A 14,754-nucleotide genomic window follows, 5' to 3' on the forward strand; every position below is an offset into this window, starting at 1 on the left:
GCACCACTTTGCATCGTCCCATAAAGAACTTCGTTCCAAAAACTATTGTAAACACTCTAGTAGGGATATGACAGTACCCGTAAACACATAAATAAGATAAGACTATCAGTTGCCAGTCAAAGTATAACAGATTAGATCTCACCCACAACAACTTTGACTATAACCGTATTTAACTACACTTTTAACCGAGCCGGTTAACGATGATTCGAACCGAAGTCTGTTAGTTGTTAAAAAGTTTACGTCTTTCATTGTTGCGGGGAGTAAACGCCTCACCCTATGTATAGTTTCCTCAAACGTGTTTGGTTGGGTGGAAGTCATTTGTAAGAAGCGGAGGCGATCATAATCTCTCGGGTCAACCATGGACCTCAGGGCTGTGTCCGGCCCTGGCCCCAGGCCTAACCCACTTTGTAGCACGCTGTCCGGGGTGTCGACCTGGAGAAATTTGCGGGATTTATAGACTTTGAGAAGGCTATTATTAAACGATTTTTATTTATCACGTAGTTCTTAGACCAAGTTTATTTTATTTATTTTTTTGTTTAGATGGATGGATGAGCTCACAGCCCACCTGATGTTAAGTGGTTACTGGAACACATAGACAACTTAAATGCGCCACCCATTTTAAGATATAAGTTTTAAGGTCTCTGTATAGTTACAACGGCTGCCCCACCCTTCAAACCGAAACGCATTACTGCTTCACGGCAGAAATAGGCAGGGTGGTGGTACCTACCCGTGCGGACTCACAAGAGGTCCTACCACCAGTAATGATAATATTATATACAACGTGCATTATATTATTTAATGTATATCATTCCAAATAGTGCTAATATCATATTGGCAAATGATTAAATTCAGTATATTAATTTAAATCTGTCAGAACATCTGACTAATCTTTAATGAGAATAATTACACAAAAAGTTTTGAAAAAAATTGTTAAAGTCAAACGAAATTTTCATCATTTATCACTTAATCGACAAGTCATTTTTCTCTTGAAGATTACTCGCAAATACACCAACTAAAATAGCTGCTTTCTTGAAAACTCCAAGTTTTTCGCGAATCACTGTATTCGAATATAACGGCCGTATGATAAATTATCATGAACCCAAGATGATGCGGGACTTTTTGAACTTTGTTATATTTAGTTTCCTCCGTAAAAATGTCAGTTGGGAATGCAAATATTGTGGATCGCAACTTTATTTCATTCTAACAATCTGTGCATTCTGAGCGAATTTTTAAGCATTACGTGTTTCTAAAACAAAGAATCAAACGATTTTCGTTAATGTTTGCGAACTATAAGTTAATTCTACTATAAAACATTTCAATGCTAAAACAAATAAGATCAAACTACACTTGTTAATTGATCGCATTAAAACTTTAAAAGTGCATTTTGCTAAACACATAGATTAACTCTGTTAAAAGCCGATGTATTCTGCAACACAACAAAGGCATGCAAGTTAAAATCAATTAATCATAGCACACACAAAGGTTGCCCATTAACTTGGTGGTTGATAAGAGAATAATGCGAATGGCTCTACATTGGACGTTTTAGACTCGAAAGCGCTGTCCCGCGCTTAAGCGATTAATTGGTCTCTTATCAAATTCACACACATTTTCTTTCAATCTATAATGAAGTCTTTATAGTAAAAGAACTTGAATAACGCGTAGAAGAACGCGTAAAAGTTTCAAATTCAAATATAATATTGGCATAGAATCTTAATATTGAATTACCAGTATTCTTTGAAATGATATTTCCTAAAACATTCGAATAAGCTAAAGTATAAATAATTAAGAAAGAAAAACATCTATATTATTATAGTCAATTCATGAAATTTAAATGTTTTATTCCAGGCAATATAATAAGCAATTGGGACATCGTTAAACATTTCCATCTCGACAACTAGCACGGTACTGTAACCTAATTCACTAATCATCTGCTTTCATAAAGCATTCTAAGACAAGGTGAAATTGTTTTCGGTAATGATTGCCGAATTTTATTCTTTTGCTAATGACTGATGTGCTGATATCCCGTAAAGTAGATAGACTAAATAAAGACTGCAACGAATTGCCCCCTGCACGTAAGCATCAGACGCGCAGACAGAAAAGAAAAGTGACGCCGGGTAGTAAAACTCACCACTAAACACACAACGGTCACGACCACTCTTTCAAAAGAATAGCGACAAAGAAAAAATATTCGTAGCAGTTTTTTTTTTTGCTTAGATGGGTGGACGAGCTTACAGCGCACTTGGTGTTAAGTGGTTACTGGAGCCCATAGAAATCTACAACGTAAATGCGCCACCCACCTCGTTATGATATAAGTTCTAAGGTCTCAGTATGGTTACAACGGCTACCCCGCCCTTCAAACCGAAAAGCATTACTGCTTCACGGCAGAAATAGGCAGGGTGGTGGTACCTACCCGTGCGGACTCACAAGAGGTCCTACCACCAGTAAAGAAATGCAGATACGCCGGATATTTTAAATTTGAAACGCACAAAACTATTTTAATAAATATGTTTACGCATCAACTCCTCCTTCGCAAAATCGGGAAAGACGGAAGTAGCGCGGCGCGGGAGGGGGCGGCAAACCGGTGGACCGGCGAGCAACGCGTAGAAAACACACAACCACCATCACTTCTGAACGGGACTCAACAGCTACAAGACGCGCAATATTATTACATACTTTCACAATATTACTTTCAAATTAAACCAAAAGAATTTAATAGTATTTGTAATTTAACGGCATACTTCAAAACCCACATAAGAGAAATCACAAAGGAAATACAGTCTGAGGAATTCACAATCAACAACAAAATCTGTCATAGAAATGAACAAATTACGCGGTGGTTTAATTGACAGGAAAACAATTAGTTGACACGCGTATGTTCATCTGATGAAGCACCGGTTCGCATTTATTTGCTACGTTCATTTGTGGTTTTTAATTTAATGAACGTTGTTCAAATAATTTTATTTATTTTGTTTTATAGGGACATTGCTATTGTATTATCTTAATTATATAATTAATTGTGCTGCATTATTTGCTTTAAATAATTTCGAGTTTTAATGCCTTTTCTGTTGTAAGTATTCGTTATGTTTTTTTTTTGGAGCACAGATAATATTTTAAAAGCTTTCCAGCTATATCTCTGGGCAACTTTAATCTACTACACTGGAACTTGTAATGAAAATGCATTTATGGTAGAATTAGGATGAAATTAAGGGCAGTGAATGCAAAAGAAATATCATTAAACACATTGAAATACAAAGCTGACGCTTATTAATAATTTTCACTATACAAACGTCAACTGGGTTTTGGAAAATCTTCTACACTACATGATGCTCCAGAATTAAAAAAAATTAGTAATAGTAATACCTGATATCGTAAAACTTAAATATTTTCTCTTTGTTTTAAATATTCTTCTCTTTATGCCAAAGTAATTTAACCAAAAATCAAGATTTTTAATGAACAAATAAACCACCTGTTATCTAAATAAAGAGTTGTCCGTGAACTGGCCTTAGTTGCACACCTGATATTGAAGTATTACTAGAACTTAGAGACACCACAATATGGATTCCGTAACTTGAGTGATGAAATTAAACTTATATGAAAGTAACGACCTGAACTGGAATGCGTGATTATTTTGCTTTAGAAATAAAAACAAAATATAAAAAGTTTCATACGCAGCGTCTCCAATCTAAGATTCTTCGCAGTACTGTGGATGCTAATACACATTAAACAAGTATAACCAAACCTCGAGTACGAATATCTCAAACAAACTAACCCCAACCGGGAATCCGAAGAATCGAAAAATAATACACCAACCCTATCACCATTACTTAAGGTAAGAATTAGAGTGACAGATAAGATAATTAAGGAAGGACATTGCTATTGCTACTGAATAATGATTGGAAGCAGTCTTAAGCTTATCGGTTATCTTTGCATACCCCTTCAAAACCTAATAGAGCCAGACAATTTATCCTGTAGAATCATTTATGCTAGTTCTCTATTAAAAATATGCACAAATAAATCCAATTATCTAACTAGCATTATTAAATGCGAATTCAAAGCTACTGACAAAGAAAACTATTCTAATGTAGTTGAATAACAATGCAACAAGCATAAACATATTTATCGATACACGATGTTCCATGTTTACGATCTACAAAATACTACACCAACCACAGAGGCAAGACTATAACGTTTTATTGCGCAGTATCGCGAGTCTGCGAGGCTATAATGCACGAATAGTAGTAGCCCAATAATACGGCCCGCAAGAAGCCGTTTCGAAGGCAGCTCCGAATTACTCAAACGCAACATGTAAACTTAAAATCGGACTTTGGAATGATTTGTAAAAAAAACATTACGGTTTCTCGTAACAAACGGGCATCGATAAACCCACAAACATTGTGTTCAGTGAAATAAAAGGGAACTTGTAAAACGCAACCCGCGTTTACCGTTTAAGAGGATCAGCGTGTCCAAGAACTGATCCTCTAATCACGGCCGGGCGTGGTTGGTCAATAACCGGAAAAAAGCAACTTTTGACAGGACTAATCCTAAGTGCAAGTTGCCCGATAAGGATTATGCTCGGCGCCCTAATGGCCTTTATCCGTTGGCTCAACAAACGCTCATAACTCAGACCCGTCGCCTTGGCTCAACCGACTTAACTTTGGCAGGCGTCATTTCTCAAAAGGCATGCGGTGACGTACCCCACCTTCCCCCCAGAAGATTAATAATTATAGGTGGACGTGGAAAAATGTTGCACTTAATTTAGTAGAAATGAGTTGCGTATCTAATGCGATCACGAGGCGAGTTAACATAGCTCTTCTTGATAAGGCGGGTTCTTAATAGAACGACAGAAGCTATTTATATTAAGTTAAATGCTTTTGTTGTTTGAAACTTTAAAAATGCTTCAGTATTTTAGACTTATTGGAACGGTAAAAATGTAGTGTACGTACATAAAATATACATTATTAACTAGTCAAAGCAACAACTAAAAAAAGCAACTTTAACTTTTTATACCCTTAAAGAAAATTCTTGAATTTCATAATCATTATTAACCAATTGGACAATAATAAGAATTTAAAGATAATTCTTGATTTTTATAACAATTGTTAACCAATTAGACAATAATAAGAAATCAGTAAATGCTTATTTTAGTTCTTATACGTAATGTTCTAAACAGGATTATCATCAGCGATTTTAATATTTAGTCATTAAAACAATATGAAAAATGAGTCGAGCCTGTATGAGAATACGCATTGTGTTCACATTTGCCCCGGCCTCCGTACTACCAGACGCGTCGTACTAATTGCTTGGAGTGCATGTCAAAGGCTTACCGGCGTCGCGCCCGTTCACGGATGGGGGACAGCAAAAGGGAATATATGAAAAAAAAAACGTGAGACCGACGCCGCCGGAGGCGAGTGCATTGCGCCGAACTAAGATTCGTTTACAAACCGTCGTGGTTGCTAACGAAAAACCATTTCTTACATCGAAAATTTAGGCAACACTTTTTTTTTTAAATTACTGACATAGGTACCTTTGTTCCGTTGGGGTAAGCAAACGATTCAAAAATATTTTCTTAAGAGATAAAATTTAAGCTACTTGTAGTAGTTTTGCTTTACGAAGAAGGGTTTTAGGATCACACTAAATGTATACTTATTTTATGGCTACGTAATAGCTATATTAATTTTTTATGGAATTTTATAGAATAAAAAGAAAAATAACATATATTTCGTACTCATGAACAAGGAAGGATTATAATATTAAGCTGGACCAATTTATTGACTTGTTACCCTTTGGAAATAGCAGATAATTATTAATTGGACGATTCTTTATCTTGGAAGATCTCATATTTATACCTACGTTAATTTAATCGAATTTCAGACTACATAGTTACATACATAGACTACGTAGTTTTGCAGGATAGAAGAGAACCATTTTTGAAGACGAGAACATAATATTCGAATTCTTAATTTCAGATTTTTGTTATTTTTCCACTGCAGTATATGCTATATATTAAGAACCAGCTGTCGTATGCAATATACGATCTTAATTTTTCAAGAGTTAAGCAACTTTTGAAACGAGATAAAAATGACTATAGTTATTTTTTATTACTAAAGATTGTGTTCCTCAAAGGCCTTGATAGCTTCATCTGAGATATTTTCGGTTTCTCTAAGAACAGTTGTTACAGAGAGTCCTGCTAAGGAAGTTACTTGAGCCGACCCTCGATTAGACGATCAGCCGTAAGGCCTTTTCTCTACGACTTCCCTCACCACAAACAACTTATCAAGGTTGACTAATTTCCAATGAGATGAGCTTACAAATGAGTATTGTATTCTGTGTTAAAATAAAATAATTATCCCTTTTTAACTTTTGAAAGAATTGCATTATTCTAAATTGCGTTTGAGTATCCAAGGTTTTTTATTTTTTATTTTTACTGCCCTTGTAGGCAGACGTGCATGCGGCCCACCTTACCATGGACTTCAATAATGCCAAGGGCAAAGCCAGGCCGCTGCCTACCGCTTAGTACTCTCCACAAGTCTCGTTTGAAGAAGGATATGTCGTAGGGCTCGGGAAGCACCGTGGATGGGAGCCCATTCCATAGTCGGATGGTACATGACAAAAAAGATCTCTGGAAACGCACTATGGAGGATCGCAGTGGCTCTAGGTAGTATGAATGAAACCTACTTCGGTGGCGGGCGGTGCGATGGTAAAAACGAGATGCCGGTATCATCTCGAACAATTTCTCAGAACACTCCCCATGGAACATACGGTACAAAATACAGAGGGAACTGAAGTCCCTCCGCAGACCCAGAGGTTCTATAGCGGTCCCCTTCTATAGAGGACTTATAGCAGTACTAAACATAAATGGTCAACAAATCAGTTCGATCGAATCTAATTTTGTTCAACGGAACGGGAAACGAAATTTTTAAACATTCCGTAATTATATTTCCTATTAGCTCCATTAACTAATAAAAAATGTGCCTCCTCCACAACATCGCTGTATTATCTTGTACGGTTAAGAAATTCCGAGTCTTTAATTTTTAATTCAAATGATGCAACCGCGGCGTTGGTATTCGAATTGCGTTGTTGTTTGAAAGTTTCATTAGCGTCTTACTAAAACATGTATTGGTTAATAACTTTAACCACGATATCCGCTAGATGAAAAAACCTTATTTTACGACGTACACCATTAATTCGGTCGTAAATTAAGATTTAATTTTTAATTATAAGTAAAGTTACTATTTTCTTAAGAGTATGTAATTTTTTACCTCTACGTTTTGGATAATTTGTTGCAAGATAATGTTAGATCGCACAAATCATTGGTTCTATTGTCACTTAGTAAATAAACTAATAGACTAAATATTTTTAGAACGTATATTTTAAATTAGACATGCCGATACATCTACTTCAATCGATATTTTCACGTCAGGAAATAAATTTAGCCAATACTCGTAGTGTTCAAACGATTTCTTACTTACCCTCTGAGGAGGCAAAATCTGCCGCGGGCTATGCGTATGCTTCGGCGAACAGGATCCGTGTTTTTCTTTCCTGTGCGATTTAAGTCCACGAAGCAGTCTCGAGAACGTCGTCACCTTCTTCTTAGCTGTCCCCAGACAATTATCTAGTAGGAAAATGTTGGAATATCTCAAATATCTCAACGATCCTCTCATCTTATTAAAAAATTCAAGATATTACAATATGTACGGAACCGAGAATGTTTAATATTCTAAAACGTAATAGAGTAAGTACCTCTCGGAAAGTTAAAACATTATAAAATCTTAAAAGTGTGAAGGAAAGTAATAAATTATAACTAAACGTTCTCTCCGTTTATGTTATTTTTCGTAGGTAAAAATTGCGTGCCGCAAAATGTTTCTAATGGGTCCCTTAATAGCTTACTATAAGTGCCTTAATGAAATGAAAATATCGAGCCTAACAATATCGGTACATATTATACCTACGTTCGTTTATTCTACAGGTACTTTATAATTTTAATACAGCAATTATGTCATATTAACAAATGTCCATTTGGTATCTTTTGTAGAATAACAGAGATATAAGATGTCTTTCTGGAAAGTTCTGATAAGGTTGAAAGCACTTTTTTTTAAAGATGTGTTTAAGATTGGTGACTATTTAGCGTGAGCGTATTAACTAATGTTATATTGATGTTAAATATCACAAATATACCTACTGTGAAACTCACCGCTTGGCGGAAACTCGTAGAAGTAGGCCGAACGCGGGCTTAGACAACTGCAACAAAAATATATTAATAATAAAATGACGAACATTCATAACTGAAACTCAATAAATTCGCGAACAATTAATAAAGTATTTGATCATATCGAAAATGCAGACGGCGCAAAAAAGGAATTGTTTTCGAGTACACGGAATTCAGTAAATGAGATATTAATCGCCAGTAACATTAACAATACCGGTCCTAATGATGATTGTGGATGAGCCGCGGTTAATGAAAATGTTAATTCGTAAAGGGTTCGTTTGGTTGATCGGTAATAGCAGTTGATGATTTAAAATGTATTATTCAATGGTATAGTCAAACGGGACACCTATAACAAAACACTATAATAAGTGAGAAATAAATCAAATAATCAAATAGGATTCTTTGTAATATGAGACCAAAGAAATAAATACATATGTACATATTTAGATATTAATCACCTACACAAAAAGAAAATAGTGATGTTAGTTAAATTAATATTGTTATCAATTTACTATTTTTGGGAAATGGTTATTATTTTAAAATATTTAATAAAGTCTAATAATTAGTTTAACATTATTGCGAGATATGGGCAGAAGAGCATCCATCTTATGTTAATTGGTATAGAAATTACAATGTACATACAATGTATATGTCTAACTTTATGCTTAACTTTGAAACATTAGGTGAAATTCGATTAATAATTCTTATTCGACTACACTTTGAGGATACTACTATTGAGGTAGGGAGGTACCTCTTCGTGTAGACTCATAATACGCCATACCCTCATATAATTGTTATAAATATATGTAAATGGGTCTATTCCGTAGTCTAAGTTGGTCTGGAATAGCTTTTCAAATCGGAATATATCTAGACTTATATGTGTGTCAATCTGTGGTTCCCCTAGCTTGGAGACAGAAGACCACGTGTGAGTTTTAGAAAAAAAACCAGAGTCCCAAAAAAACTTCGTAAGAACCCGCCAAATAAAAGTACTTAAACAATAGATTAATTCATTGATTTATGTACTAGAAATTTATTTATTTAGAATTAGCCGATCGCGAAAGTTTGAACAAAGCAAAACAGTTGTAGACCACACAATATTTTTTAATAATTGTCAAACTATATTATTATACATTAGTATTCTCAAGCAAATGTCATAAACATAATATGGCTCGTTAAGTTCGGCGGCCATTGCAGATGTAATGTTACAGAACGGACGATGTCCCATGTTATCTTTATGAGAACATCCACAAGACTACTAATGACTCTCTGTAGTTATTAATACGACGATAAAAAAATATTTTAGCGATACTTGTTGTTAATGTGAATGCACTTTGGATAACCTGAACTTTAGGTTCCGAAAAAATAAATATAACTAGATGTATTAAAACGTTATCTATAGCGATATATGGTAGAGCATATTGGTCACTAACTACGATATAATTAAAAACATACTTGAAAAGTTATCTTTTATCATCATCGTCATCATCAGCCCACTGACGTCTACTGCTAGAGATAGGCCTCCTCCAAGGGTTTCCCGATACCTTTTGCAGTTCATAAGCCCACCTCGTGGGAAGTCTACCCGCGCTGCTTTTAAAAATCTTCTTTAAGATACATCTTTGTTGCACGAATTTGTAAATTATCTAAAACACCTTCCAATTAGTGTAAAGTTATCGGAGTTCCTAGATATCACAACGCGAATGCCGCCATACACCGTAAGATATAAGGTCGAAACCAGAAGTGTTTTGTGTAATGGCTGGTCCGCCCATCTAATCGGAACGAATGACCGATACGCATCAAAAGTAGTTAGAATGACGGGCAATATGCACACGGGCTATCTATACTCCCTACCACAATTAAAATTTTACACATTTGATTTTTGTTGTATGGTGTGATTCCTTCATCGTGAAAGTGAGTCGTGGGCACGTGTTTAGTATAAATAAAATTAGTTTAACAGTTTTCATCTCACGATTTTTAACTTTGAATAGATAACTTCCGCTAAATAGCGCTTGTCATCTGTGACCACGAAAACTGTAAACTTTTTTTTTATTGCTTAGATGGGTGTACGAGCTCACAGCCCACCTGGTGTTAAGTGGTTACTGGAGCCCATAGACATCTACAACGTAAATGCGCCACCCATCTCGAGATATAAGTTCTAAGGTCTCAAGTATAGTTACAATGCCTGCCCCACCCTTCAAACCGAAACGCATTACTGCTTCACGACTGAAATAGGCAGGGTGGTGGTACCTACCCGTACGACGTCGTAAATAATATAAAGACAGATAAAAAATCTCACATTAAACCGTTATTAAATTTATGAATCGCGAAAACCGAGAAAAAAACAAGTGTTAAGTATGTATTTTGTTAGTAAAATTGGTGTCTGTTTGCGAGATTTGAATACCGGCACAGTTGCATCGCTTGCTACACAAGGCGTCTTATCTTTTAGGCCAAGACGTCTTCGCAATGTAATGTTATCAAGAATCAACAGACGCGTTGAGTCTACGGTCCCAAGGGAACACGGGTCGCGTCTACCATTAACCTTAAATTGCGGGCTAGCAAAATTGGAACTAGTAAAACAACAAGCCATAAATATGTTATATTGGAAAGTCACTAATATTAGGATATTAGTTTACTGCGGATTCTGTTTCGATGGCGATTTCTGAACACCCTGTATACAATGTACAAGTTTCCTTTAACTAGAGGTCCCACAGTAGTTGAAATTCGACTATAATTAATTGGAATTTTAAGTTTGTACACATAATCACAAATTTCGCCAAGGCTACACTATAAAAAAATATTAATAAAGACAAACAATATTTAATCTATTCTCAATTTGACCACAGACGTCAAGAACAAAAGTTTGACAATAAATAGTATGCATGCGTGTGTGCGTCAAATACATGGTATGTGGTGTGTGTAATGTTTTCTTTATTGATTTAATGTATCTTTTATGCATTATTTAAAAAAAACATTAGCATTGTGCACTTCTTCTCTATATTCTCTATAAGTGTGGAAAATTTCATACTCCTCCGTCCGCGCAATTTTCGTAAAAAGGGATACAAAGTTTTTGCTTCACGTATTAATATATAGATATTTTGTGTAACAAAAACGTTTCGGCAGTTTTCGCGAGTCGTTAACATTATGAAAATTATTTTAAGGTTTAGCCTCGTGTTTTTTGTCATTAATTCCTTCCGATTAAAATAGCACTTTAGTTTTCCGTGACCACGAAACCTGTGAAGCATTCAAATAATGAAATAAAAAAATCAAACAATCGAGATTAAATCTATATATATAAAAATGAATTGCTGTTCGTTAGTCTCGCTAAAACTCGAGAGCAGCTGGACCGATTTGGCTAATTTTGGTCTTAAATTATTTGTGGAAGTCCAGAGAAGGTTTAAAAGGTAGATAAATATGAAAATGCTCGAAATTAAATAAAAATAACAACTTTGTTTTTCCTTTGATGTGTCCCCCGTCCGTCGGATTCCTTTTGTTTGTTTCAAGTTTATTTTATAAAAAAATTTAGGTCTTTTATTTATCGATTGAGGCACTACGAAGTCTGCCAGGTCAGCTAGTTGTGAATATATCTTTTAATTATAAAGATATTGCTTTTACAAGACAGTTTCATGAAAAGCAAACATCGACTATACAGCGTGTTTTTATTTAAAAAAAAATCGCATTCAACTGTGTGATTTTGAATACAATTCGAGAACGGAACATAAATCAGTGGTTTCGGCGGTATGATATCGATGCGGTGCAACGCCGCAGACGCAATGAATATTGATTATCCTTTAGATTTATATGCTCTGGTATAACGAATGGCTTTATTAAGGGCTTAACATATTATTAGATGTAAAATTTTGATTTTTGAAAATAGATTTATTCCATATATGAACTCATTTATAGATAAGTATTTTTATAAAAATGTTAGGCTTCAGCATTATTTTGATAAATAAGATTGTTTTTTTAATAGCCTGATTCATTTTTTTTTTATTGCTTATGTAGGTGAACGAGCTCACAGCCCGCCTGGTGTTAAGTGGTTACTGGAGCCCATAGACATCTACAACGTAAATGCGCCACCCACCTTGAGATATAAGTTCTAAGGTCTCAAGTATAGTTACAACAGCTGCCCTACCCTTCAAACTGAAACGCATTGCTGCTTCACGGCAGAAATAGGCAGGGTGGTGGTACCTACCCGCGCGGACTCACAAGAGGTCCTACCACCAGTGTAGTCATGTTTAGTAGTTTTAGTTATGTTTATTAGTCGAAATTCAACAATGGTTAATATCGTGATTAAGATAATATATACTAAAGTTTCTTTAAAATATTCTCATAGAATCGTTGCAATAATAATATATTATAATATTATATTAGACAAATCAAATGCTGTGAATTTGCATTACATTCACACGTTACCGTCTGAATCAACTCACTAATTGAATTCAGCGAAACGCGCTCGAGTCTCGAAATGGTGACATTAAATACGAGATACACCGGTCTTTACTCAATTAACACTACGCAGTTACCGAGATCCGGCTAACAAGGCAGCAGAGATTACAAGCGAGAAAACCTTCGAGATACGAGATACGTAGTCGAGTTACGGGATACACAGTTCGACTAGTCTGGATTAATCCGATTCCCTACATAAATGCGCGTTCTTGTGTTCCGTAATATAAATGTCTTATTTCGCTCGAGCTCGCGGAATTGGATTGCTGGCATATTTTTTTGTTGTTTTTATATGAAATTCGATTACTTAGTGCACGTTTTATTGTAGCCTAGGACAATGTAATTTAAAATTTTAAGATTAAAACATAATAGTTTCAATTTTAATTGAGCGTTTACTGGTTGCCATAGATACTCGTTTACGATCGCACCGCCCGCCACCGGAGTAGAGTTCATCCATACTACCTGGAGCCACTGCGGTCATCTACAGTGCGTTTCCAGAGGTATTTTTGCCACGTACCATCCGGCTATGGAATGAGCTTCCCTCCACGGTGTTTCCCGAGTGCTATGACATGTCCTTCTTCAAACGAGGCTTGTGGAGAGTATTAAGCGGTAGGCAGCGGCTTGGTTCTGCCCCTGGCATTGCTGAAGTCCATGGGCGACGGTAACCACTCACTATCAGTTGGGCCGTATGCTTGTCTGCCTACAAGGGCAATAAAAAAAAATACTAGTAACGCCAGGAGTACTATAAAGGCGTTTCCTACCGTGTAAGTTAGGGCGATTTATGAGACTGCAAATGCAGGTTCATCACAATCCTGCTTAATAAAGCTGTCAAGCAGAGCGTCCCAAATTGAAGAATGAGATAGGTGCTATGCAACACAATAACATAAAACATATTTTTAGTTTCGTTTAAAATTAAATCGCATTTTGTTAGTAATCAAACAACAAAACACTTCCGTTACGCTTTCAAGACAACTATATTACAAACGTTTAAGTCATCTAGCGTGCCTACGTTTGTTTGAAATAGCTTCAAAAGCGTTTGTTAGTCAATGTTTATCCCTATTAATTCAGTGGAACAATTTGTATAATTCACATGTGCTACATTTACATAACGCGTACGTTCGTTAGGAAACATCCGTCCCTTATGATGTTTAAAACATGTAACTCAATATGTGGGTGTAGGTTTATTAGTAATTTACGAGATTATCCGACCTATACGAGATATTATTTAAACTGTGAGCTTATTCGGGAATCATTATTGAATACATTGTGCGTTAAGAGAAATGAAAAAATTGCTGTTTGTTTTTTCTTTCGGATTTCCAATGTAATATATAATTGAAATAATTTTACTTAATTTTTTTTTCTTTTTCTGCTTCTGTAGGCCGACGAGCATATGGCACATCTGATGGTGAGCGGTTACTTTCGTTTATACAGGCACAGCCAAGTTTCTGACTACCGTTAAGTACTCTCCACAAGGCTCATTCGAGGAAGGATATGTCATAGCGCTGGGACACCGTGGATGGGAGCTCATTCCGCCGGATGGTACGTGGCAAAAAATATTTCTGGATACGCACTGTGGATGAACGCAGCGGTTCGCGGAACGCAGAGGTGTGGTGGTAAAAGGAGATGCAGGGAGATGAGGAGGAGATGGAGATCTAGGCTTATTCAGTGCAAGAAGTTATTTGAACTTAACTGAAACTGATGAACCAACCCGGTCGTCTTTGACCACGAAAACTGTATAGTATTTGAAAAGTCCGAAACGACAATAAAAAACGTGAAATTTAACTGTTATGAAATTAATTATTTGAGTAATACTAAAAATGTGCCCTTGGGTAGTTTTCTTATTAATGCGAAGACTCTTTCACGTGTTATTGGTTATTGGCATACAATAAATTTGACTGATATCTCAAAGTCATTATCATCATTACATCATGGAACTTACGTTGTCGTCTACATAAAGCTTAAGCTCGTTAACTTACGTCGCCTAAAAAGAAACTGTGATCACAAAACCAAATTAGTATAGTATCTATATAGTTATATTAATACGTGAAGCAAAAACTTTGTATCCCTTTTTACGAAAATTGCGCGGACGGAGGAGTATGAAATTTTCC

General features: G+C 35.7%; 1 protein-coding gene across 23 annotated transcripts in view; it reads right to left on the bottom strand.

Moving 5' to 3' along the window:
* LOC101747205 (uncharacterized) overlaps positions 1-14,754 on the bottom strand; it is a 143,647-nt gene that overhangs the window by 7,895 nt on the left and 120,998 nt on the right. For 5 of the 23 annotated variants that reach the window (XM_062670015.1, XM_021347661.2, XM_062670025.1 and 2 more), the window contains exons 4-6: positions 8,180-8,238; positions 7,470-7,612; positions 274-432 (exon numbers count right to left, since the gene is read on the bottom strand). In XM_062670015.1, the coding sequence (XP_062525999.1) occupies positions 274-432; positions 7,470-7,612; positions 8,180-8,238 (361 nt within the window). The remainder of the gene's footprint in view (positions 1-273; positions 433-7,469; positions 7,613-8,179; positions 8,239-14,754) is intronic. The other 18 variants (XM_038012760.2, XM_062670023.1, XM_062670019.1 and 15 more) reach the window with 6 other exon arrangements.

This window comes from Bombyx mori, chromosome 9 (genome assembly GCF_030269925.1).
Source record: "Bombyx mori chromosome 9, ASM3026992v2".
Taxonomy (NCBI): domain Eukaryota; kingdom Metazoa; phylum Arthropoda; class Insecta; order Lepidoptera; family Bombycidae; genus Bombyx; species Bombyx mori.